The 27,871-nt window shown below is 44.8% G+C and overlaps 1 protein-coding gene across 2 annotated transcripts; it reads left to right on the plus strand.

The window, feature by feature from the left end:
* LOC135537110 (zinc finger protein 850-like) lies at positions 1-27,777 on the plus strand. Of its 2 annotated transcripts, none has more exons than XM_064963304.1 (18): positions 1-508; positions 916-1,497; positions 3,126-3,189; positions 8,988-9,223; positions 10,707-11,103; positions 17,009-17,330; positions 17,661-17,750; positions 17,858-17,953; positions 18,128-18,257; positions 18,473-18,656; positions 18,921-19,417; positions 22,523-22,741; positions 23,369-23,552; positions 23,931-24,077; positions 24,221-24,514; positions 24,775-25,141; positions 25,681-25,752; positions 25,854-27,777. In XM_064963304.1, exons 1-18 carry the CDS (start codon positions 500-502, stop codon positions 26,098-26,100), a joined length of 4,137 nt encoding a protein of 1,378 aa, XP_064819376.1. In that variant the 5' UTR covers positions 1-499; the 3' UTR covers positions 26,101-27,777. The 2 variants fall into 2 exon arrangements, with proteins under 2 accessions (XP_064819376.1, XP_064819377.1); XM_064963305.1 differs by having other exon boundaries at positions 23,946-24,077.
* The last annotated feature ends 94 nt before the right edge of the window (positions 27,778-27,871 follow it).

Genomic DNA, 27,871 nt, shown 5'->3' on the forward strand with positions numbered 1-27,871 from the left:
TGTTATCTACTCACCACCACGTCCATTGTATATAGTAGTGCTCTTTAAAAAAAGAAGAAGCTCAGAATATGAAACAAACTGGTTGTTGTTTTTCTTCCGACTTCCGCCTCGGTGTCGTCAGACGTGACCATCTAGACGAGAGTAATCAACTACCGCTTGTGATTTATCGTTTACTTCAGTCTTTTTACTGTTAAGCTAGCAAGTTTATAGTTGGCCGATTGTAGCTTCTTGTCTTCCCGTTTGCTAATACAACTATTCAGCTATGAACTTCGCTTGTGTCTTACGTTCATCGGCCACGGGACTTCGTTGAACGGCGACTTTTGGAGATCACCGTCATATTGTGTCCTGGGCAACATCGAAAGACTAACAGGTTAACAGGTTTAGCTACCGTTAGCCATGGCCCTGTCCTGGTTGACATGACAACTTTCCCGACCTGCTGATGTTCCGTGTGTCATCCCTGTGATATTCCTGCCCGGTGGACCATCTTAAACAACACAGCATGGATGAGGTGAGAGGAAACTTGTCGGGGTGGGAGAAACCGCTTTCTTTCAATATATATGAGTGTAAAGATTTCATGTAGCTAGCTTACTGGCTTGTCGCCGATGCCAACTAGTATCTGCTGTCAGTTGAATTGTTGGTTGTAATAACAATGTCGTTTTTTAGCTAATCATATAGTCACCCTTTTATGTGTCTAGCGTTAACTGTGTTGTTTCGCAATATGAACAAAAACAGCAACAACTTCTTGATTTGAGGATTTTTTAAAAACTTTAGTATCCGGCAGGAGACGATACAGCACAGCAGTGTAGTGACGTTCCTAACTCCGGGTCCAGCGTAGTAGACTGAACCAAGTGCTGAATTTGTTTAAATTGTTTACCTGTAAGGGTGAAGCCTAGCCTGTGCTGTTCTCTGCTGCAGGAGTCTGTAGACCAAGTGTCCAGTCTGTCTCCTCTTCGCCACAACGCTGGAGCTGACTGTAACCATGGTGACCAGAGCTCACTGTTGAGCCAGCGGGAGATGGTGTTGGAAAACCACGATTATCTCCATCACCGTTTAACACTGGCCTCAAAGGTTTCAGAGGAAGAGAGAGGAGCGTGGTGTGAGTCTGATGTCCCTGTAGTACAACAGAACAACCTCGACAACACAACATCATCCACTAAGAAGTCTTTCCCTTGCTCTGTGTGTGGCCGACTCTTCACTACAAAACAGTCCCGGGACCCACACATGAAGACCCACACGGGAGAGAAGCCGTTCCACTGCACCGTGTGTGGGAAGAGCTTCTCTCAGCAGTCCTCCTTTAGGATACACCAGAAGAGCCACACGGGGGAGAAGCCCTACCGCTGCCTTGCACCTGACTGTGGGAAGAGCTTCTACCAATCAGGAGCCTTGTTGAGACATGGAAGGGGTCACGCTGAGGGGTCGACAAGACTAAGAGCTGCTGAAGATGTGCTGCCACACCAACCGGAGCTGCTTGTCCAACAGGACGATACTAGTAACGAGGTGGGGAGGACTAGTGCTGTGTCTTAATTGGAGAACCAGGGCTGTGTCTAAATTGAAGAACTAGGGCTGTGTCTCAATTGGAGAACTAGGGCTGTGTCTCAATTGGAAAACCAGGGCTGTGTCTAAATTGAAGAACTAGGGCTGTGTCTCAATTGGAGAACTAGGGCTGTGTCTAAATTGAAGAACTAGGGCTGTGTCTCAATTGGAGAACCAGGGCTGTGTCTAAATTGAAGAACTAGGGCTGTGTCTCAATTGGAGAACTAGGGCTGTGTCTCAATTGGAGAACTAGGGCTGTGTCTCAATTGAAGAACTAGGGCTGTGTCTCAATTGAAGAACTAGGGCTGTGTCTCAATTGAAGAACTAGGGCTGTGTCTCAATTGGAGAACTAGGGCTGTGTCTAAATTGAAGAACTAGGGCTGTGTCTCAATTGGAGAACTAGGGCTGTGTCTCAATTGGAGAACTAGGGCTGTGTCTCAATTGAAGAACTAGGGCTGTGTCTCAATTGAAGAACTAGGGCTGTGTCTCAATTGAAGAACTAGGGCTGTGTCTCAATTGAAGAACTAGGGCTGTGTCTCAATTGGAGAACTAGGGCTGTGTCTCAATTGGAGAACTAGGGCTGTGTCTAAATTGGATGACTAGGGCTGTGTCTCAATTTGAGAACTAGGGCTGTCTCAGTTGGAGAACTAGGGCTGTATCTCAATTGGATGACTAGGGCTGTGTCTCAATTGGAAAACTAGGGCTGTCTCAGTTGGAGAACTAGGGCTGTATCTCAATTGGATGACTAGGGCTGTGTCTCAATTGGAGAACTAGGGCTGTGTCTCAATTGGATGACTAGGGCTGTGTCTCAATTGGAGAACTAGGGCTGTCTCAGTTGGAGAACTAGGGCTGTATCTCAATTGGATGACTAGGGCTGTGTCTCAATTGGAGAACTAGGGCTGTCTCAGTTGGAGAACTAGGGCTGTATCTCAATTGGATGACTAGGGCTGTGTCTCAATTGGAGAACTAGGGCTGTCTCAGTTGGAGAACTAGGGCTGTCTCAGTTGGAGAACTAGGGCTGTGTCTCAATTGAAGAACTAGGGCTGTGTCTCAATTGGAGAACTAGGGCTGTGTCTAAATTGGAGAACTAGGGCTGTGTCTAAATTGAAGAACTAGGGCTGTGTCTCAATTGGAGAACTAGGGCTGTGTCTAAATTGGAGAACTAGGGCTGTGTCTAAATTGAAGAACTAGGGCTGTGTCTAAATTGGAGAACTAGGGCTGTATCTCAATTGGATGACTAGGGCTGTGTCTCAATTGGAGAACTCGGGCTGTGTCTCAATTGGAAGACTAGGGCTGTGTCTCAATTGAGGACTAGGGCTGTGTTTCAATTGGCACCGTATTCCCTATATAGTGCACTACTTTTGACAGGAGCTGGCTATAATCAGTTACTTAGCCCTATGGGCCCTGGTCAAAGGTAGTGTACTATTTACGGAATAGGGATTGGTCCTGGTGCCTGGTAAAAAAAAAAGTAGTGCACAATATAGGGATTAGGGTGCTATTTGAGACACGACTCCTAGACAACTGGCTGTACAATAACTTTTCAACATCTATGTTTCAACTGTCTTTAACTTCTCATTGTTGCTTCATTTTAGAATTCTAAACTTCAGGCTGTAGTGGATGTTCTGCCAGAGCAAGAGGATGTCCGTCTGGCTCAAGGTACTGACAGGTGGTTTAGGAAGACATGTTGCTACTATGCAAATCATGTTCAAGTTCCATAAATCACCCAGGCCGGCCCCCATTGATAAAGGGCCGTAGTACCTCAAGGTACTGACGGGTGGTTTAGGAAGACATGTTGCTACTATGCAAATCATGTTCAAGTTCCATAAATCACCCAGGCCGGCCCCCATTGATAAAGGGCCGTAGTACCTCAAGGTACTGACGGGTGGTTTAGGAAGACATGTTGCTACTATGCAAATCATGTTCAAGTGAGTTGCTGGCCCTTTGAGGTCCACAATTTACACTGAGTGTACAAAACATTAAGAACACCGGCTCTTTCCATGATATATATACACACACACACACACACACACACACACACACACACACACACACACACACACACACACACACACACACACACACACACACACACACAGTGGGGCAAAAAAGTATTTAGTCAGCCACCAATTGTGCAAGTTCTCCCACTTAAAAAGATGAGAGGCCTATAATTTTCATCATAGGTACACTTCAACTATGACAGACAAAATGAGAGAAAAAAATCCAGAAAATCACATTGTAGGATTTTTAATTAATTAATTTGCAAATTATGGTCATAGTTGAAGTGTACCTATGATGAAAATAAACATAGACTGACCAGGTGAATCCAGCTGAAAGCTATGATCCCTTATTGCTGTCGCTTGTTAAATCCACTCCAATCAGTGTAGATGAAGGGGAGGAGACGGGTTAAAGAAGGATTTTTAAGCCTTGAGACAAACGAGACATGGATTGTGTATGTGTGCCATTCAGAGGGTGAGCCAGACGCACCAGTTTGTGTCAAGAACTGCGACGATTCTGGGTTTTTGATACTTAACAGTTTTCTGTGTGTATCAAGAATTGTCCACCACCCAAAGGACATCCAGCCAACGTGACACAACCGTGGAAAGCATTGGAGTCGACATGGGCCAGCATCCCTGTGGAATGCTGTCGACACCTTGTGGAGTCGACATGGGCCAGCATCCCTGTGGAACTCTTTAGACACCTTGTGGAGTCGACATGGGCCAGCATCCCTGTGGAATGCTTTCAACACCTTGTGGAGTCGACATGGGCCAGCATCCCTGTGGAATGCTTTCAACACCTTGTGGAGTCGACATGGGCCAGCATCCCTGTGGAATGCTTTCAACACCTTGTGGAGTCGACATGGGCCAGCATCCCTGTGGAATGCTTTCAACACCTTGTGGAGTCGACATGGGCCAGCATCCCTGTGGAATGCTTTCGACACCTTGTGGAGTCGACATGGGCCAGCATCCCTGTGCAGCTCTTTAGACACCTTGTGGAGTCGACATGGGCCAGCATCCCTGTGGAACTCTTCAGACACCTTGTGGAGTCGACATGGGCCAGCATCCCTGTGCAGCTCTTTAGACACCTTGTGGAGTCGACATGGGCCAGCATCCCTGTGCAGCTCTTTAGACACCTTGTGGAGTCAACATGGGCCAGCATCCCTGTGCAGCTCTTTAGACACCTTGTGGAGTCGACATGGGCCAGCATCCCTGTGCAGCTCTTCAGACACCTTGTGGAGTCGACATGGGCCAGCATCCCTGTGGAACTCTTTAGACACCTTGTGGAATCGACATGGGCCAGCATCCCTGTGGAACTCTTTAGACACCTTGTGGAGTCGACATGGGCCAGCATCCCTGTGCAGCTCTTTAGACACCTTGTGGAGTCGACATGGGCCAGCATCCCTGTGGAACTCTTTAGACACCTTGTGGAGTCGACATGGGCCAGCATCCCTGTGGAACTCTTTAGACACCTTGTGGAGTCTATGCCCCCACGGCAAGTTTAGTCTCTTCTGAGATCAAAGGGCGAGGTGCAACTCAATATTAGGAAGGTGTTTCTAATGTTTTGTACAATCAGTGTAAATATGCCTCTGGACTTTGTGTTTTTATACTGAATAATGTTCAATGGGGTCACTTAGAAATTTAATTGTTTTTTAAAAAAGAAAATCACTTTTTTTTGTCCATTTAAAATAACATCAAATTGATCAGAAATACAGTGTAGACATTGTTAATATTGTAAATTACTATTGTAGTCAGAAACTTCTGATTTTTAATGGAATATCTACATAGGCGTACAGAGGCCCATTATCAGCAACCATCACTCCTGTGTTCCAATGGCACATTGTGTTAGCTAATCAAAGTTAATAATTTGAAATGGCTAATTGATCATTAGAAAACCCTTTTGCAATTATGTTAGCATAGCTGAAAATGGATGTTCTGATTTAAAGAAGCAATAAAACGGGCCTTCTTTAGACTAGTTGAGTATCTGGAGCATCAGCATTTGTGGGTTCGATTACAATGGCCAGAAACAAAGAACTTACTTCAGAAACTCGTCAGTCTATTCTTGTTCTGAGAACTGAAGGTTAATCCATGCAAGAAATTGCTAAGAAACTGAAGATCTCGTACGACGTTGTGTACTACTCCCGTCACAGAACAGTGCAAACTGGCTCTAACCAGAATAGAAAGAGGAGTGGGAGGCCCCGGTGCACAACTGAGCAAGAGGACAAGTACAATAGAGTGTCTGGTTGCAGCTTCATTAAATAGTACCCGCAAAACACCAGTCTCAACATCAGCAGTGAAGAGGCGACTCAGGGATGCTGGCCTTCTAGGCAGAGTTGCAAAGAAAAAGCCATATCTCAGACTGGCCAATAAAATATTAAGATGGGCAAAAGAATACAGACACTGGACAGAGGAACTCTGTGGCCATCGAAGGTAAGCATTTACCCACTGAAGTCGGTTTCGACGCCGAACAGCAGTCAGGTCGAGACCCTGGTGAGGACAACAAGCAAATTAGCTGCCCTGAGACGGTGTCTGACAGTTTATGCAGAAATTCTTTGGTTGTGCAAAACCCACAGTTTCATCATCTGTCCGGGTGGCTGGTGAAGAAGCCGGATGTGGAGGTCCTGGTGGTCTTCGGTTGTAAGGCCGGTTGGATGTACTGCCAAATTCTCTAAAACTTTACATTAAATTCTCTGGTGGACAGATCTGGTGGACATTCCTGCAGTCAGCATGCCAATTTCACACTCCTTCAAAACTTGAGACATCTGTGGCATTGTTTGACAAAACTGTACATTTGAGTGGCCTTTTTTTGTCCCCAGACAAGGTGCACATCATGCTGTTTAGTTAAAACTTCTTAGGGCTGCAATCCCGTTAACGGGATGATATGACAACAGCCAGTGAAAGTGCAGGGCGCCAAATTCAAAACAACAGAAATCTCATACTTAAAATTCCTCAAACATACATGTATCTTATACCGTTTTAAAGGTAATCTTGTTGTGAATCCCACAAGTGTCCGATTTCAAATAGGCTTCACAGCGAAAGCACCACAAACGATTATGTTAGGTCACCACCAAGCCAAAGAAAAACTCAGCCATTTTTCCAGTCAAAGAGAGGAGTCACAATGCACAAATAGAGATAAAATAATCACTAACCTTTTGATGATCTTCATCAGATGACACTCATAGGACTTCATGTTACACATTACATGTATGTTTTGTTTGATAAAGTTCATATTTTTATAAAAATATCTGAAACATTGGCGCGTTACTTTCACTAGTTCCAAAAACATCCAGTGATTTTGCATAGCCACATCGATTCAACAGAAATAGTCATCATAAATGTAGATGATAATACAAGTTATACACATGGAATTATAGATATACCTCTCCTTAATGCAACCGCTGTGTCAGATTTCAAAAAAACTTTACGGAAAAAGCAAACCATGCAATAATCTGAGACGGCGCTCAGAAAATAAATACAATTTTCCGCCATGTTGGAGTCAACAGAAACCAGAAATCACATTATAAATATTCCCTTACCTTTGATGATCTTCATCAGAATGCACTCCCAGGAATCCTAGTTCCACAATAAATGCTTGATTTGTTTGATAATGTCCATTATTTATGTCCAAGTAGATACTTTTGCTAGCGCGTTAGGTACACATATCTAAACGGTCGTGCAGGTCCCGCATAACTTCGGACAAAAACTTCAAAAAGTTATTACAGGTCGAAGAAACATTTCAAACTAAGTATTATAATCAATCTTTAGGATTTTGTTATCATAAATCTTCAATAAAGTTCCAACCGGAGAATTCCTTTGTGTCTAGAGAAGCAATGGAACGCAGGTCGATATCATGTGGAATGCGCGTGACCAGGAAATGGCTCTCTGCCAGTAACCTGACTCATTCAGCTCTTATTCAGGCCCACAACACAGTAGAAGCCTCATTCAAGTTTCCAAAGACGGTTGACATCTAGTGGAAGCCCTAGGAAGTGCAACTTCATCCATATCCCACTGTGAATTCAATAGGGCCTGGGTTGAAAATCGACCAACCGCAGATTTCTCACTTCCTGTTTGGATTTCTTCTCAGGTTTATGCCTGCCATATGAGTTCTGTTATACTCACAGACATCATTCAAACAGTTTTAGAAACTTCAGAGTGTTTTCTATCCAATACTAATAGTAATATGCATATATTAGCTTCTGGGACTGAGGAGCATGCCATTTACTCTGGGCACCTCTGCGCACCTTTCATCCAAGCTACTCAATACTGCCCCTGCAGCCATAAGAAGTTTTAATCAGCTTCTTGATATGCCACACCTGTCAGGTGGATGGATTATCATGGCAAAGGAGAAATGCTCACTAACAGGATGTAAACACATTTATGCACAAAATGTTAGAGATATAAGCTGTTTATGGGGAATTTCTGGGATCTTTTATTTCAGCTCGTGAAACATGGGACCAAAATTTGACATGTTGCGTTTTATATTTTTGTTTAGTGTATTTGAAGTCATTCCAAATACTTTATCTGGGATTAATTGGGCTTAATTGAACCAATAAGAATAGAAGTCTTCCCCAATGGAACCAATAAGAGTAGACGCAAAAAAAACGCAAATCCCGCCCATCTGGTACTCCTTGCAAACTAGAGCAAATGCTAACAGTATCTGAAAGATTTCAGATAGTATTTGAACCCAGGTCTGGTGGCCACTGGTCTAACCCAGAGACATATATTTAGAGCGTTGGACCAACTTTGAAATTGTAATATTGTTCTAATTCTAGACATAGTGACATATAATTATTTAAATGTTTCCCATGTTATGCTAATGATGTGCTAACATGGCTCCATAGAATGTTCAAGTGTCATGTAAATGCATCATAATGCCTAAGCCTTAATCGCCCCAGCTGTCTAAACACATGGTTCTGGTCTAACCAATCAATCAATCAATCAAATGTATTTATAAAGCCCTTTCTACATCAGCCGATGTCACAAAGTGCTGTATAGAATCAAGACAAAAACCCCAAAACAGCAATGCTGATGTCAAAGCACGATGGCTAGGAGAAACTCCCTAGAAAGGCAGGAACCTAGAAAGAAACCTAGAGAGGAACCGGGCTCTGAGGGGTGGCCAGTCCTCTTCTGGCTGTGCCGGGTGGAGATTATAACAGTACATGGCCAAGATGTTCAAACATTAATAAATGACCAGCAGGGTCAGATAATAATAATAATCACAGTGGTTGTAGAGGGTGCAACAGGTCAGCACATTTACATTTACATTTAAGTCATTTAGCAGACGCTCTTATCCAGAGCACCTCAGGAGTAAATGTCAGTTGGAGGGGAGGGAGGGAGGGAGAGAATTAGAGGGAGCATACTTAAATTCACACAGGACCCCGGATAAATACTCCAGACATAAGACTGACCCTATCCCCCCAACACAAACTATTGCAGCATAAACCTATCTCATTCCCACAGGAGACAGTCCTGCCCCTCCTCCCGGCTCCGTCCCCTCTACACCGGGAGGACTACCTGTCCAACACCAGGAGAACCACAACCACACTTCCAACACCTGTCAGAAGTGCGGAGAGCAGTTCCCTACCTTCTACAAGCTGCGTGTCCACCTGACCACCCACAGGGGAGAGAAGCCCTTCTCCTGTCCAGACTGTGGTCAGCGCTTCTCAGCCCGGGGTTACATGGAGTCACACCAGAGGGTAGGTTCAGTTGGTTTGAGTGCGTCTCAAATGGGATCCTATTACCATTGGGCTCTGGTCAAAAGTATGTCCCAAATGGGATCCTATTACCATTGGGCTCTGGTCAAAAGTATGTCCCAAATGGGATCCTATTACCATTGGGCTCTGGTCAAAAGTATGTCCCAAATGGGATCCTATTACCATTGGGCTCTGGTCAAAAGTATGTCCCAAATGGGATCCTATTACCATTGGGCTCTGGTCAAAAGTATGTCCCAAATGGGATCCTATTACCATTGAGCTCTGGTCATATATATATATATATGCACAGCTTTTGACCATTTGGGACGCACTGGGATCCTATATATAGAATACAGGAACATTTGGGATGTATCCCCTATTTCTTTATATAAATTGTTGTTCAGTTTAAAACCATTTTAAAAAGAAATCCCAGAGGACAATGAAAATGTTAAAGCTGAAATCCGTAAAGGGGGGAAACAGTGCCACTGTTCGCCCAGACTGTTCTCCCAGACTGTTCGCCCAGACTGTTCGCCCAGACTGTTCACCCAGGCTGTTCACCCAGACTGTTCGCCCAGACTGTTCGCCCAGACTGTTCTCCCAGGCTGTTCTCCCAGACTGTTCGCCCAGACTGTTCACCCAGACTGTTCACCCAGGCTGTTCACCCAGACTGTTCGCCCAGGCTGTTCGCCCAGACTGTTCGCCCAGACTGTTCGCCCAGACTGTTCGCCCAGGCTGTTCGCCCAGGCTGTTCGCCCAGGCTGTTCGCCCAGGCTGTTCACCCAGGCTGTTCACCCAGGCTGTTCACCCAGGCTGTTCACCCAGACTGTTCACCAAGGCGCTAATGTCGTTGAGGATCCAGCAGCGCAGAAAACACATGGTGTTCTAGCGCACAAAACACATGGTGTTCTAGCGCACAAAACACATGGTGTTCTAGCGCACAAAACACATGGTGTTCTAGCGCACAAAACACATGGTGTTCTAGCGCACAAAACACATGGTGTTCTAGCGCACAAAACACATGGTGTTCTCGCGCACATGATGTCCGAGGGAAAAGTAAAGTGTTTCCATTAACTTCTTTATTACTGTAATATCCCAATTGGACGTGGCAGTTTAGTAACTTCTTCATTACTGTAATATCCCAATTGGACGTGGCAGTTTAGTAACTTCTTCATTACTGTAATATCCCAAGTGGACGTGGCAGTTTAGTAACTTCTTTATTACTGTAATATCCCAAATGGACATGGCAGTTTCACCAAATACAGATTCCAGGTTTGACTAAAGGATCACTTTAGTCAAACAATATATTTAGGGTATTTTCATTCATTAGCCAATGTTTGTACAACCCCCCCCCCCCATTTTTTTTAAATAATAATTGTGCATGTCAAGTTTTGTAGATTGAGCACTTATTGTCCAAAGCAAAAACTCTGATAGTTAAAAAAAATATTCCTTTTAATTACACTTATTTCCAATGTGGTCCTGGGTGTAGGTACACATCAAGGAGAGACCACACCCCTGCCCCGACTGTGGTAAAAGGTTCCTCTCCCTGGGAGACCTGAAGAGACACCAGCAGAGCTTCTCCGAGGAGAGACCGTACAGCTGCTCCGAGTGCAGGAAGAGTTTCACCCAGCCGGGGTTCCTCAGGGCACACCAGAGGACACACACCGGGGTAAAAGGTTACCGCTGCCCCTACTGTCACAAGGACTTCTTCACTGCCTCCAGTCTGAGGAGACACAGGAAGCAGGCGCATGCGGAAGAGACCGTCACGCTGCCCCCTAGTGGTGGACTCCAGCTGTCACATGCTGGAGAGAGCCTGGGTCAAGCTGAAGCTGGTGTACCAGGACTGAAGATCATAGTGAAGGAGGAGGAGGAGGATCCTGTTTTTGGTGAGTACATGTTCTGTCACATGTCATGGTCACTCCTTATTATGTCAGACCGGTTTAGTTACACACCAAATACTAATAAAATGAGTACATGTTCTGTCACATGTCATGGTCACACCTTATTATGTCAGACCGGTTTAGTTACACACCAAATACTAATAAAATGAGTACATGTTCTGTCACATGTCATGGTCACTCCTTATTATGTCAGACCGGTTTAGTTACACACCAACTACTAATAAAATGAGTACATGTTCTGTCACATGTCATGGTCACACCTTATTATGTCAGACCGGTTTAGTTACACACCAACTACTAATAAAATGAGTACATGTTCTGTCACATGTCATGGTCACACCTTATTATGTCAGACCGGTTTAGTTACACACCAAATACTAATAAAACGAAGTAAGGAGGGCTTCTCCTATAAAATATAAATCATTAAAGCAAGAGTCCTTAATTGAAACAATAACAAAGACGACACCCCGCCCCTGTTTTGGTAAAAAGCTGAGGAACGGGCCTGGAGAAATGTAACCACTCTCAAATGCATAGACCGAGCAATGAATGCAAGGACTGACCATCTATGATATCAAAATGTATAGTTTTAAGTCTACAAAAGTGTTTGCTAAAAATGTACATTGTTTACAAACATTAGAGCAAAACAATTTTATATTTTGGGTTCTGATGGGGTACGACAGTTGAACTAAACTCATTTAAATATTTATTTATAGTTATATTCTACAAGAATCACTGGGTATATATCATTAAAGGAATGTTCCACAGCTTGCCTCCACAACTCCACAGGAAGTTGTTACACGCAAACCTCTCAGGCCACTTTGCACGAGCAGAGCAACAATAAAATGCACACATACACTACATGTCAATCAATCATTTCACCCACACCACTCCAACACATGAACTAGCGTCTGTGTAGCCAAAAGCGCTCAAATAGAACTTGGTTCTATCTGAGATGCTCCACCCACTGCAAGACCCCTCCTTATTGGATATCAGGAAGATACAAACCCAAGTCCCCTCCTTATTGGATACCAGGAAGATACAGACCCAAGTCCCCTCCTTATTGGATACCAGGAAGATACAAACCCAAGTCCCCTCCTTATTGGATACCAGGAAGATACAAACCCAAGTCCCCTCCTTATTGGATACCAGGAAGATACAAACCCAAGTCCCCTCCTTATTGGATACCAGGAAGATACAAACCCAAGTCCCCTCCTTATTGGATACCAGGAAGATACAAACCCAAGTCCCCTCCTTATTGGATACCAGGAAGATACAAACCCAAGTCCCCTCCTTATTGGATACCAGGAAGATACAAACCCAAGTCCCCTCCTTATTGGATACCAGGAAGATACAAACCCAAGTCCCCTCCTTATTGGATACCAGGAAGATACACACCCAAGACCCCTCCTTATTGGATACCAGGAAGATACAGACCCAAGTCCCCTCCTTATTGGATACCAGGAAGATACAAACCCAAGTCCCCTCCTTATTGGATACCAGGAAGATACAGACCCAAGACCCCTCCTTATTGGATACCAGGAAGATACAAACCCAAGTCCCCTCCTTATTGGATACCAGGAAGATACAAACCCAAGACCCCTCCTTATTGGATACCAGGAAGATACAGACCCAAGACCCCTCCTTATTGGATACCAGGAAGATACAGACCCAAGACCCCTCCTTATTGGATACCAGGAAGATACAGACCCAAGACCCCTCCTTATTGGATACCAGGAAGATACAGACCCAAGACCCCTCCTTATTGGATACCAGGAAGATACAAACCCAAGACCCCTCCTTATTGGATACCAGGAAGATACAAACCCAAGACCCCTCCTTATTGGACATTAGGAAGATACAAACCCAAGTCCCCTCCTTATTGGATACCAGGAAGATACAAACCCAAGTCCCCTCCTTATTGGATACCAGGAAGATACAAACCCAAGACCCCTCCTTATTGGATACCAGGAAGATACAAACCCAAGACCCCTCCTTATTGGACATTAGGAAGATACAAACCCAAGTCCCCTCCTTATTGGATACCAGGAAGATACAAACCCAAGTCCCCTCCTTATTGGATACCAGGAAGATACAAACCCAAGACCCCTCCTTATTGGATACCAGGAAGATACAAACCCAAGTCCCCTCCTTATTGGACATTAGGAAGATACAAACCCACGTCCCCTCCTTATTGGATACCAGGAAGATACAAACCCAAGTCCCCTCCTTATTGGATACCAGGAAGATACAAACCCAAGTCCCCTCCTTATTGGATACCAGGAAGATACAAACCCAAGTCCCCTCCTTATTGGATACCAGGAAGATACAAACCCAAGTCCCCTCCTTATTGGATACCAGGAAGATACAAACCCAAGTCCCCTCCTTATTGGATACCAGGAAGATACAAACCCAAGTCCCCTCCTTATTGGATACCAGGAAGATACAAACCCAAGTCCCCTCCTTATTGGATACCAGGAAGATACAAACCCAAGACCCCTCCTTATTGGATACCAGGAAGATACAAACCCAAGTCCCCTCCTTATTGTATACCAGGAAGATACAAACCCAAGACCCCTCCTTATTGGATACCAGGAAGATACAGACCCAAGACCCCTCCTTATTGGATACCAGGAAGATACAGACCCAAGACCCCTCCTTATTGGATACCAGGAAGATACAAACCCAAGTCCCCTCCTTATTGGATACCAGGAAGATACAAACCCAAGTCCCCTCCTTATTGGATACCAGGAAGATACAGACCCAAGTCCCCTCCTTATTGGATACCAGGAAGATACAGACCCAAGACCCCTCCTTATTGGATACCAGGAAGATACAGACCCAAGACCCCTCCTTATTGGATACCAGGAAGATACAGACCGAAGACCCCTCCTTATTGGATACCAGGAAGATACAGACCGAAGACCCCTCCTTATTGGATACCAGGAAGATACAGACCGAAGACCCCTCCTTATTGGATACCAGGAAGATACAGACCGAAGACCCCTCCTTATTGGATACCAGGAAGATACAGACCGAAGACCCCTCCTTATTGGATACCAGGAAGATACAAACCCAAGTCCCCTCCTTATTGGATACCAGGAAGATACAAACCCAAGACCCCTCCTTATTGGATACCAGGAAGATACAAACCCAAGACCCCTCCTTATTGGATACCAGGAAGATACAGACCCAAGACCCCTCCTTATTGGATACCAGGAAGATACAAACCCAAGTCCCCTCCTTATTGGATACCAGGAAGATACAAACCCAAGTCCCCTCCTTATTGGATACCAGGAAGATACAGACCCAAGACCCCTCCTTATTGGATACCAGGAAGATACAGACCCAAGACCCCTCCTTATTGTTATTTATTTTTTGGAACCAGGAGAATGAGGGTAGGGCTGCCTTATTATCGGCTTTCAACCAATCACGCTATTTTTTTGTTCTTTTTTTTCGCATTGTTCGTAACATGTTTTGTACATAATGTTGTTGCCACCCTCTCTTGTGACCGAAAAGAGCTTCTGGACATCAGAACTGGGATTATTCACCTCAAATTGGACGAGGAGTTCTACTTCAATGAGTCAGACGCAATGGATATTCTGCAGACACCCGACCAGGACTCAATCCCCGTGATTTACTGGAGAAGGAAGCAGAGATTTTGAGGCAAAAGATCAGGGTGCCGAGCGAGGATCATGCGACGAGTGGCTAATTAGCCCTTTGCCTTCTGTTCTGCTAGCTGACGTTCAATCGCTGGGAAATGAAATGGGACGAACTGAAAGCACGTATATCCTACCAACGGCACATTAAAAACTGTAATATCTTATGTCTCACCGAGTCGTGGCTGAACGACGAGGCTAAGAACATACAGCTGGTGCAGTGAGTGAATATAAACTCCTGGTCTTATCCCGTTCTACTTTAGGATTACATTTAATATGTTTTTAAACAACTCAGATACCATTTGAAAAAATGATTGCACATGTATTACAGTTCATCCAGAGGACCTGGATGAAGCCCCTGTACTGACCATCGATATTCCTCATCAACCTGGATGAAGCCTCTATAGTGACCATCAGGAGATCGACATTCCTCATCAACCTGGATGTAGCCTCTATAGTGACCATCAGGAGATCGACATTCCTCATCAACCTGGATGTAGCCTCTATAGTGACCATCAGGAGATCGACATTCCTCATCAACCTGGATGAAGCCTCTGTAGTGGACTGACCATTAGGAGATAGATATTCCTCATCAACCTGGATGAAACCTCTGTAGTGGACTGACCATTAGGAGATAGATATTCCTCGTCAACCTGGATGAAACCTCTGTAGTGGACTGACCACCAGGAGATAGATATTCCTCATCAACCTGGATGAAACCTCTGTAGTGGACTGACCATCAGGAGATAGATATTCCTCATCAACCTGGATGAAACCTCTGTAGTGGACTGACCACCAGGAGATAGATATTCCTCATCAACCTGGATGAAACCTCTGTAGTGGACTGACCATTAGGAGATAGATATTCCTCGTCAACCTGGATGAAACCTCTGTAGTGGACTGACCATCAGGAGATAGATATTCCTCATCAACCTGGATGAAACCTCTGTAGTGGACTGACCACCAGGAGATAGATATTCCTCATCAACCTGGATGAAACCTCTGTAGTGGACTGACCATTAGGAGATAGATATTCCTCATCAACCTGGATGAAACCTCTGTAGTGGACTGACCACCAGGAGATAGATATTCCTCATCAACCTGGATGAAACCTCTGTAGTGGACTGACCACCAGGAGATAGATATTCCTCATCAACCTGGATGAAACCTCCGTAGTGGACTGACCATTAGGAGATAGATATTCCTCATCAACCTGGATGAAACCTCTGTAGTGGACTGACCATTAGGAGATAGATATTCCTCATCAACCTGGATGAAACCTCTGTAGTGGACTGACCACCAGGAGAATGCGCCCAACCACCAAGGCAGGTGAAGCCACTCTTGTTTCCCCCCCCCCCAAGTCTTTTTCCTTGAAGTATCCACGCTAGGAAGAAACAGTAGGCTGTGGTCGGCAGGCGGTATTTTCTGAAAGGGGGGGGGAGAAAAGACCAATCAGATTTGTTGTTAGGATTGTGTGTTCTCTATCATTAGTAAACCCAGCTGATAGATGGAGCCGATACCAAGGTAACGTGATCGAAGTCTACCATGACGACGAAAATATGAACAAGATGTTGGGAGATTACCATAGCACGCTTGTAGCCTATTGAATGCTATAGGAGACTAGTAAATACAGCTATTTTTTTATGATCTTCAGGATTACAATCTCCAGGCTGTTTAACTAGGAACACACACATTTTCCCCGCATTCGAGGGGGCGGAGCAGGGGGAAGTAGAGATCAGGAAATCAACCTCACTCCTCCCTGAAGCTCGTTGTAGTTTAAAAAAAAAACGTGATTACCCCCAAATATGCCACTGATGGTAAAATCCGGATACAAAAAAATAATACCTAGCTTTTGATCTGCAGGGCTACAGGTTCATAACGTGATCTGGACAACAATGTTGAGGTCAAAAAATGGCCATAGAGTTCCTTTTTTAATTTTAAGTCCAAAAATGGATGTAGCAACTGTAGATTCTAGCTTTTTTTTAATGACTCATTACCCTTTGACCTTTTTTAAAATGACTCATTACCCTTTGACCTTTTTTAAAATGACTCATTACCCTTTGACCTTTTTTAAAATGACTCATTACCCTTTGACCTTTTTTTAAAATTACTCATTACCCTTTGACCTTCTTTTAAATGACTCATTACCCTTTGACCTTCAGCTCTCATGTTAAGTTAGTTAGTTAGTTATGGTTTAGTATATTTAACCCAAACTATTTTCCTCATCCACACAGAACACAGTTCTAACAACCACCACTCTGAGACTACTGAGGAGAGTCTCCCTGCAGCCGTAGAGCATAAACAACAACAACATAAACAGCATCACAGCTGTCACAGAAGAGTCCACTCCTGCCTTGTGTGTGGAAAGGAGTTTCCCATTGCATACAAGCTACAAGTCCATATGAGAATCCACACTGGAGAGAAGCCTTACTCCTGCTCAGTGTGTGGGAAGAGCTTCGCCCAGAAGGGGAGCCTGACGCTCCACCAGATCGTCCACACCGGAGAGAAACCTTACTCCTGCCCCGACTGTGGGAACACCTTCTCCCAGATGATTAGGTGTGTTGTTGTTATCAGTGTAGACCAGTGTTGTATTAATTAGTGCACACCTAGATTCTAGTGCACACCATAGCAAAATGTTTTTGCAAAGGAGAACGAAAACTAGCGCTTCATATTGAACAATTCATCCCTTCTCTGTTACGGCCGTGTGCATCCTTTTGGTTCCTAGTGAACACGATCCTCGTCCGTCCTCTTTAAGTATATTATATATGTATTTAGGTTGGCACATGCCATTTGCTCGTGGAGTTCATTGGTTTGTTTTGACTGGCTGCTCTGTGGTGTAATAAAACTTAAACTACCTCTAACTAACATATCTTTATAACTGATCAGCCTGAAGAGACACCAACTGCTGCACACGGGAGAGAGACCGTACCGCTGCTCCGAGTGTGGGAGAAGCTACACCCAGCAGAGAAACCTGAGGTGTAACCTATGGTTTTTATGTATCAATTATACGGTTTACAGGGTCATTTCAAGTAGTCAGAAGTTTTTTGTTGTTGTTTTTTTTATCTACTTTTATCTTATCTTAGGGCCCACCAGCTGAAGCACACCGCAGAGAGACTTCACCGCTGCTCTGTGTGTGGGAAGAGCTTCTTCACACCCTCAGGACTCAGGGATCACCAGAGGTTAGTATGGACTTGAATCGATGATTTCACTATTATTTTTGTCATCTCTTTTATTTGATGTTCCTTTATTAATCTCTTTTATTGCCTTCTGTTGTTTTTTTAAAATCTCCTATATTTCATTGTTAAGTGTTGTGATTTTAAATACACTTTTAAATAAAGTTTGATTTGATTTAGGTCTCACACAGGAGAGAAACCATTCCCTTGCTCTGTGTGTGGGAAGGGCTTCTCACGGCCTGGTCCCCTGAGAGAACACCAGCAGACTCACACAGGAGATGGTGGACAGGTGGAGCGAGACCGCGGCAAGGTGGGAGACAATTGTAGCCACGTCCCAAATCGCAATAGCCTGGGCCTTGGGAATAGGGTTCCATTTAAATTATGACTGACAGTGTTTCAAGTGTTTCAAGAGGAGACGTCAATATTCTGTCATCTAGGGAACCTACATAGGTAGTTAGGGCCAAGAGCTTTGTTATTCCTATCTTGTTTAAAAAAAACTAATATTGAATTAAATTTCCATTCTAGGACCCTGGTGACCGATCGAGACCCAAACCCAAAGAGTCCCTGGGTGAAACTCTGGGACTGAAAATTATAGTTGAAGAACTGGAGAAAGAAGAGGAGGGGAAGGAGGCGAGAGAAGAAGAGGATGAGGAAGTTGGTGGTTTGATCAATTCCGACGGAGAGGAAGTTGGTCACGTTTCTCTTTCTAGTAAGAGGCAGAAAGATCATTTTGATTGAGCTCTTCAAAATGGCACCCAATTCCCTGCACTACTTTTGACCAGAGCCCTATAGGGAATATGGTACTATTTGGTACACAGCCTCTGTATTAGTTAGTCGGTCAGCTAGTTTTAGCATAGCGGCTAAGTATTTGTTTAACCTGCTCTACACTTTGGCCCTTAGGGCTCTATGTAGGGAATAGGGTTTAATTTGGGGACGCAGATCCATTGTTTAACCTTTTCGCTTTTCCACACAGGAAAAAGCCCTGTCCCAGTCTTTGTTAGCGGTGAGATTCCCTCTACATCAACAGAACCTGAACAACACCAAAAAATCCAGATGAAACGATACAGAACCAAGAAGCCTCACCTCTGCTCGGTGTGTGGAAAGGAGTTCCCTAAACCATCGAAGCTAGTTGCACATCTCCGCACACACAGTGGAGAGAAACCCTTCCGCTGCTCTGTGTGCGGTAGAGGTTTCTCCACAGGGGGTATCACCCTACAGAGACACCTTCTGACGCACACAGGGGAGAAACCTTACCACTGCTCTGTCTGTGGGAAGAGGTTCATCCAGCGAGGGAATCTGTTAAAACACCAGAAGGTACACACTGGAGAGAAACCTTACTCCTGCTCCGTGTGTGGACGGCGTTTCCCTCGATTTGAGCGTCTGAAGGACCACCAGCGGACACATACAGGAGAGAAACCTCAATCTTGCGATGTCTGTGGGATGAGGTTCTCCTACGCATCCTCCCTCAAGGTCCTTTAGCCATTATTACCACACTTCCCCACAATGTTAAATTTAATTTGTCACATGCTTTGTAAAGAACAGGTGTAGACAATATACACAATGAGTAACTAGTCCAATGCTCTAACTACTAAGCTACCCAGCCGCCCCAGGGTAGATGTGAGGTAGATGTGAGGTAGATGTGAGGTTGATGTGAGGTTGATGTGAGGTAGATGTGAGGTAGATGTGAGGTTGATATGATAGATAAACTATTAATTAGTCTGATGGCTTGGGGGGGTAGAGGCTGTTCATGGTCTGATGGCTTGGGGGGGGTAGAGGCTGTTCATGGTCTGATGGCTTGGGGGGTAGAGGCTGTTCATGGTCTGATGGCTTGGGGGGTAGAGGCTGTTCATGGTCTGATGGCTTGGGGGGTAGAGGCTGTTCATGGTCTGATGGCTTGGGGGGTAGAGGCTGTTCAGCAGTCTGATGGCTTGGGGGGGTAGAGGCTGTTCATGGTCTTATGGCTTAGGGGGTGGAGGCTGTTCAGCAGTCTGATGGCTTGGGGGGGGGTAGAGGCTGTTCATGGTCTTATGGCTTGGGGGTAGAGGCTGTTAAGCAGTCTGATGGCTTGGGGGGTAGGGGCTGTTCAGCAGTCTGATGGCTTTGGGGGTAGAGGCTGTTCAGCAGTCTGATGGCTTGGGGGGGTAGAGGCTGTTCAGCAGTCTGATGGCTTGGGGGGTAGAGGCTGTTCAGCAGTCTGATGGCTTGGGGGGGTAGAGGCTGTTCAGCAGTCTGATGGCTTGGGGGGTAGAAGCTGTTCAGCAGTCTGATGGCTTGGGGGGTAGAGGCTGTTCAGCAGTCTGATGGCTTGGGGGGTAGAGGCTGTTAAGCAGTCTGATGGCTTTGTGGGGTAGAAGCTGTTCAGCAGTCTGATGGCTTGGGGGTAGAGGCTGTTCATGGGCTTATGTCTTGGGGGGTAGAGGCTGTTCAGCAGTCTGATGGCTTGGGGGTAGAAGCTGTTCAGCAGTCTGGTGGCTTGGGGGTAGAAGCTGTTCAGCAGTCTGGTGGCTTGGGGGGTAGAGGCAGTTCAGCAGTCTGATGGCTTGGGGGTAGAGGCTGTTCATGGGCTTATGGCTTGGGGGGGTAGAGGCTGTTCAGCAGTCTGATGGCTTGGGGGTAGAGGCTGTTCAGCAGTCTGATGGCTTGGGGGGGTAGGGGCTGTTCAGCAGTCTGATGGCTTGGGGGGGTAGAGGCTGTTCAGCAGTCTGATGGCTTGGGGGGGTAGAGGCTGTTCAGCAGTCTGATGGCTTGGGGGGGTAGAGGCTGTTCAGCAGTCTAATGGCTTGGGGGGGGGGTAGAGGCTGTTCAGCAGTCTTATGGCTTGGGGCGGTAGAGGCTGTTCATGGTCCTGTTGTTTCCAGACTTGGTGCATCGGTACCGCTTGCCGTGCATTAGCACAGAGAGCAGTCTATGACTTGAGTCTTTGACAATGTTTAGGGCTTTCCGCCTGGTATAGAGGTCCTGGATGGCTGGGAGCTTGGCCCCAGTGATGTACTTGGCCGTACGCGCTACCCTCTGTAGTGCCTTGCAGTCGGATGCAAAATTTCTTATCAGCATCCGGATTAGTGTCCTGCTCCTTGGAAGCAAAGCTCTAGCCTTTAGCTCAGTGCGGATGTTGCCTGTAATCCATGGCTTCTGGTTGGGATATGTACGTACCGTCACTGTGGGGACGATGTCGTCGATGCACTTGTTAATGAAGCTGGCGACTGATGTGGTGAACTCCTCAATCCTGGAACATGTTCCAGTCTGTGCTGAAGAGAAACAGTCCTGTAGCTTATCATCCGCTTCATCGGACCACTTTCGTATTGAGCTGCATCACTGGTACTTCCTGTTTGAGTGTTTGCTTCTAAGCAGGAATCAGGAGGATAGAGTTATGGTCAGATTTGCCAAATGGAGGGTAATTTGTATGCGTTTCTGTGTGTGGAGGAAAGGTGATGGTAGAAATTAGCTTAAACAGATTTCAGTTTCCCTGCTTTTTAAAATCACCGGCCACTAGGAGCGCCTTCTCTGGATGAGCATTTTTGTTTTCTTGTTTATGGCCCTATATTGGTAAATAGTGTGGTCTACAGCTTATCATGAGGTATTCTAACTCGGGTGAGCAGAACCTTAATTCTAGAGATCGAACAAACCAGCTGTTGTTAAGAGACACCTCCCCCTTTGAGCTTAGCTGACGCTGCCATTCTGTCCTGTCGATGCATAGAAAAACCAGCTAGATGTATACAATCTATATCTTTGTTCAGCCACGACTCCAAGGAGCATAGGATATTCCAGGTCCCGTTGATATGGCAGTCTCGAAACGGAGCTCATCCATTTTATTCTCCAGTGATTGCACGTTCGCCAATAGAACGGAGGGTAGAGGCGGATTATGTCAACCGACGTAGTTCACTAGTTATCTCCACATTCCCCCTTTTCCCCTTACATCATTAAAGGGATAGAAATAATGTAAGGTGAGTTGTGACCCAGCTCTTTAATTAAATTCTGACTTGACAGGTGTCATGAGAATTTCTATCCCAATGTTCTAACTGAACTGTTTTGTATCTCTGTCTAATTCCTGAAGGTTGTAAAGCTCCAGTTCAAAGAAATAGACAGAGTCTCAGCCTGCAATAGATCAATACTTTATTCAGAGAGCGCTCTGTCTTCAAAATGAGAACACAGTCTTTTAATAGCACACACACAAATGAACTCACATCAGTAGAAACTCCACCTCGCTTTAGGTGGGCTGTATTTTTCCACAGTTCACATACATAGTTTATCACACTTCTGCAACATGTTTCATTATCTTCTGCAAACCGTTTCTAACAGTTTTTCTCCTCCCTAGGGTGGGGAGGCCTCTTTCCAGTTATTAGTTTCACCGTTATTACAAGTCGACAGTTCAGTTGTCCTTGAATGTCTCAACTATACCCAGCTCATATTGCGAAATAGTAACACAATGGCCTAGTCTTAAAAAGTCTAGTCACACATATTATTGGATTATGACTCTAACACATTTTGACTCTTAACACATTTCATACAATTATATGGTTTCAGGGTGGAATACTTTAGTCATTATCTTAAACATACAAATTCTTCTATCAACAGGTCCATCGCAGGATGCACACCGGGGAGAGACCTTACCAGTGCTCTGTCTGTGGGGAGAGCTTCAACTCAACAGCAAACCTGAGGAAACACAGACAGTCCCACACTGGAGATAAAGGGTCTGCTAACATGAAGAGGGGTCGGCTCCTGAGGTCGTCCCACACTGGAGAGGGGTCTGCTGCTGTTACTGGAGGATTTCAGACTGCTGGTGGTGATGCTCTGGTAAATCATCAGACTACCTGTGGGATTTTCAAACCAGATGGGGGAATAGGACATCACTAACATAATTAATTGATTGATTTTTGGCTACAATATTTGCACAGTTTAAAAGTACAAATAAATGCCAGAGGATAAAAGCATTTTATAAACTGGGTGGTTTGAGCCCTGAAAGCTGATTGGCTGACAGCCGTGGTATATCTGACATTATAAACTGGGTGGTTCGAGCCCTGAATGCTGATTGGTTGACAGCCGTGGTATATCTGACATTATAAACTGGGTGGTTCGAGCCCTGAATGCTGATTGGCTGACAGCCGTGGTATATCTGACATTATAAACTGGGTGATTCAAGCCCTGAGTGCTGATTGGCTGACAGCAGTGGTATATCAGACCGTATACCACGGGTATGACAACACATTACATTTTTGGGCTCTAATTACGTTGATAACCAGTTTATAACAGCAATAAGGCACCTTGGAGGTTTGTGGTATATGGCCAATACACCGCGGCTATACCCCCTCGTGCCTTATTGCTTAAAAATACACATATTTCATCAGAGTAGGATGGAATACATTTTTTTTAAACTAAACAGTCTCTTAACTCAACGTACTGTGTGACTCCTCTGCCATTTAGGGAACCGTGGTCAAAGATGAAAGCTCTCTGGGTCCTGACCCAGGCCACGGTGAAGGCTGCAGTCAAACATCTACCATATATATCGATAGTAAAGAAGAGGAGGAGGAGGAGGAGGAGGAGGAGGAGGAAGAAGTTGGTGGTTTGATAAATTCAGAAGGAGAAGAAGTTAATTGGGATTACCTCAGTAAGTAAAATATTATTGTTGATGTATTGGCTGAATCCTTCATAGTGAACTAGATGGTTGTTGATGTATTGGCTGAATCCTACATAGTGAACTAGATGGTTGTTGATGTATTGGCTGAATCCTTCATAGTGAACTAGATGGTTGTTGATGTATTGGCTGAGTCCTACATAGTGAACTAGATGGTTGTTGATGTATTGGCTGAGTCCTACATAGTGAACTAGATGGTTGTTGATGTATTGGCTGAGTCCTACATAGTGAACTAGATGGTTGTTGATGTATTGGCTGAGTCCTACATAGTGAACTAGATGGTTGTTGATGTATTGGCTGAGTCCTTCATAGTGAACTAGATGGTTGTTGATGTATTGGCTGAATCATCAGGTCCTGGATCTTCAGCATTGCAGGGCCCGAAGTCAGTTTCTGAAAAGTTTGAGAACCAAGTCGAAGATGACGATGAGGAAGAAGAGGGAATTGGTGGTCTGATCAATTCAGACGGAGAAGAAATTGGTTGGGATCGTCATCGTATCAGTAAGTGATAGAATGTTGACCGTTAGAATGTGGATGATTCACTCGTCATCGTATCAGTAAGTGATAGAATGTTGACCGTTAGAATGTGGATGATTCACTCGTCATCCAACCCCCCCCCCCCCCATACTGTTTCATCAACACAGGACAGCGTGCCAGCCGTCCTTCTGACAGCGAGGAGAGTCCCTCCGCATCAGGAGAACCTGGACAACACCGGGAGGATCACAACAACACCGACGGGAGGATCACAACAACACCAGGAGAACCTGAACAACACCGGGAGGATCACAACAACACCGACGGGAGGATCACAACAACACCGGGAGAACCTGAACAACACCGGGAGGATCACAACAACACCAAGTCTCACCACTGCTTTAGATGTGGGAAAGACTTTGCCAACATCTCTAACCTGCGGCGACACCAGAAGAGACACTCAGGTCGTTGTCTCCACTGAGCGCCTGTTAAAATGATGAGTTCTAATATGGAATTCCACATGACGTTCTTTGATTCCTTTTCATTGATATGTTGTTGTGACCCCTTTTAGAATTCACTTTGAACGTGTGTTCCAAATGGCAGCCTATTCCCTTCGCAGTGTGCTACTTTTGACCAGAGCTCTATGGGCCCTAGTGCACCACCAAGGGAATAGGTTGCCAATTCGGACACAACCCTAAATACTGTAAATAATCTGACTCGACAGGAGAGAGTTCCGAACACAGATCTGACAGCGAAGCCAGGAAGTCCCACTGCTGCCCAGAATGTGGAAGAGACTGTAAGAAGCTATCAGCTCTACAAAAACACATGAAGATCCACACAGGAGAAAAGCCGTACCCTTGCTCCGTGTGTGGGAAACGGTTCCGTGAAAGAACAGCCCTACGCGACCACCAGAAAGTGCACACGAGAGAAAAACCTTACCCTTGCCCCGACTGTGGGAAGAGGTTCGCTCACTCGGGAGCTATGAAGAGACACCTGCTGACGCACACCGGAGAAAAACCTTACTCCTGCTCTGTGTGTGGGAGGAGCTACACCCAGAAAGGGCGACTGAGCGAACACGAGCGAACACACAGGTCGGTTCTATGTTAAGTTTAGATGTTCTGCTGTTTAGTCTTTGCTGGCTCCTTTTTAGTCTGCCTATCTTGTAGTATTAGTCACACATATATATATATATATATATATATATATGTTTTAGCCCTTTAAAAAAAAGGCATTTCTACTGCTGTTGCTGATGCACATCAGATCTGGGCCACAAAACTTCTCAGAGTAGAAGTGCTGATCTAGGACCTGTCCATATAATCTTATTCATTACGATCTAAAAAAGGCTAAACTGATCCTAGATCAGTACTTCTACTCTGAGAGGTGTTGTGAATTACGGACCCAGCTCGTTTGCCAAATAATTGGGCAAAAGATCAGAATTAGGCTGCCTGTGTAAACGTAACCTTTGTGATTTCTGTGTGTCATAAAAAGTGGTCTACACATAAAATGCATTTATTATTATTATTATTATTACTATTATTATTATTATTATTGTTGTTGTCATTATTATCAATTATTATTATTATTGTTGTTGTTGTTGTTGTTGTCATTATTATTATTACTATTATTATAGCGATGAGAAACACGACTGTTCTGTCTGTTGGAGGAGCTTCGCCAAAGCTAAGGCCCTCGTCGCTCACTTCAGGTAAAGCACTTTGGCACAACAACTGGTGTTTAAAAGGGTTTTTATTAAATACATGTGTGATGCACTGATTCATTCATGAATTGATGTTTTGATTGATTCAGAACCCACACTGGAGAGAGACCCTACAGCTGTGAGGAGTGTGGAAAGAGCTACGTGCGAACCCAGAACCTCCGAGCCCATCAGAGGAAAAGTCACAGCAGCTCGCTACCAAACCCTGGGACTGGGACAGGGGAAAACCTGGCTGCAGGGGTGAAGAGTGAAGAGGATTCTATTAGTATCAGTGATGAAGAAGAGAAGGAGTTGATGCTAGCAGGGTGGAGGAACACGAGGACTAGCCATTCACATTAGGATAAATTCCTCTTTGTGCTGACCATCTCGAGACCCCGAATGAATAGAATGGACCAAAGCAAGGACTAGCCAACCACATAGGATTTCCTGCATCCAAAATGGTACCCTATTCCCTAAATACCAGGTCCTGGTTAAAACTAGTGCACTATATATAGGGAATATGGTGTCATTTGGGATGCAGATAGAATCTGTGGTGATGATCTGTAGACAAAGAACCAATAGAATAGACTGTAGTTCTAATTTCCACCAGAGGAGGGCAGCAAAGTCGGACAAATTATTAGTGTTGAGAAATTTTGTTTTATCTAAAACATACTTTTAGTCATGTAGTGTATGTGGACACCTGCTCATCTAACATCTCATTCCAAAATCATTGGCTTTAATATGGAGTTGGTCCCAACTTTGCTGCTAAAACAGCCTCCACCTCTTCTGGGAAGGCTTTCCACTAGATGTTGGAACATTGCTGCGGGGACTTGCTTCCATTCAGCCACAAGAGCATTAGTGATGTCGGGTACTGATGTTGGGCGTTTAGGCCTGGCTCGCAGTCTGTGTTCCAATTCATCCCAAAGGTGTTCGATTGGGTTGAAGTCAGGGCTCTGTGCAGGCCAGTCAAGTTCTTCCACACTGATCTGAACAAACCATTTCTGTATGGACCTCACTTTGTGCACGGGGACATTGTCATGCTGATACAGGAAAATGCCTTCCCCAAACTGTTGCCACAAAGTTGGAAGCACAGAATCGTCTAGAATGTCATTGTATGCTGTAGCGTTAATATTAGTAGCGAACTTTACACCACTCTGCCCGATGCTTGGTATTGCGCATGGTGATCTTAGGCTTGTGTGCGGCTGCTCGGCCATGGAAACCCATTTCGTGAAGCTCCCGACTAACATTTATTGTGCTGATGTTGCTTCCAGAGGTGATTTGGAACTCGGTAGTGAGTGTTGCAACCGAGAACAGGCTAATTGTTTTTTCTCACACTTCAGCACTCTGCGGTCCTGTTCTGTGAGCTTGTGTGGCCTACCACTCTGTGGCTGAGACATCTTTGCTCCAAGAAGTCTCCACTTCTCAGTAACAGCATTTACAGTTAGTTGAAATGTGGCGTCCTATGACGATGATGCCACATTGAAAGTCACCGAGCTCATCAGTAAGACTATTTTACTACTTTGTCTATGGAGGTTGCATGGCTGTGTGCTCGATTTTTAAACGGATGTGACTTAAATAGCCGGATGCACTAATTTGAAGGGGTGTCCACATACTTTTGTATATATAGTGTATAGAAGGGTTGTCTTTTTTTTTTTTTTTTGAACAGCATTGTTGGTTAGGGGCTCATAAATAAGCAGTTCACTGTAAAGTCTGCACCTGTTGTATTCAGCGCATGTGACTAATAAAATTTGATTGTCACGAAAAGGATGTGCGCAAGTCGATGGGGCAGAAGGCCATGAGTTGTTATGATTCTGAACGTCATAGCAACAATGACAAGAAGTTGCCATAGTTCCGTCTTGTTCTCGATACCATGTCTTGTTTTGACTGATGTCTCATCTACGCTAATATGGCTAAAATTAACTAGCATGCTAGCTAACCAACAACGATGTATTTGAGCGATTTGAACAAGTGCTCATTGTGCAAATGTATTGGTTTTCAAAAAAAAACATTTGTAGAATAAAAATATAGTTTACATATTGTCAGCAATATAAGCCTGTTTTTTCCTCAAAGTTGCGCCCTCATTATTAACGTAAACTCACCCCATTCCTTACAAATGTGCGCAAACGCAACA

Source organism: Oncorhynchus masou, unplaced genomic scaffold (genome assembly GCF_036934945.1).
Source record: "Oncorhynchus masou masou isolate Uvic2021 unplaced genomic scaffold, UVic_Omas_1.1 unplaced_scaffold_712, whole genome shotgun sequence".
In the NCBI taxonomy this organism is placed as follows: domain Eukaryota; kingdom Metazoa; phylum Chordata; class Actinopteri; order Salmoniformes; family Salmonidae; genus Oncorhynchus; species Oncorhynchus masou.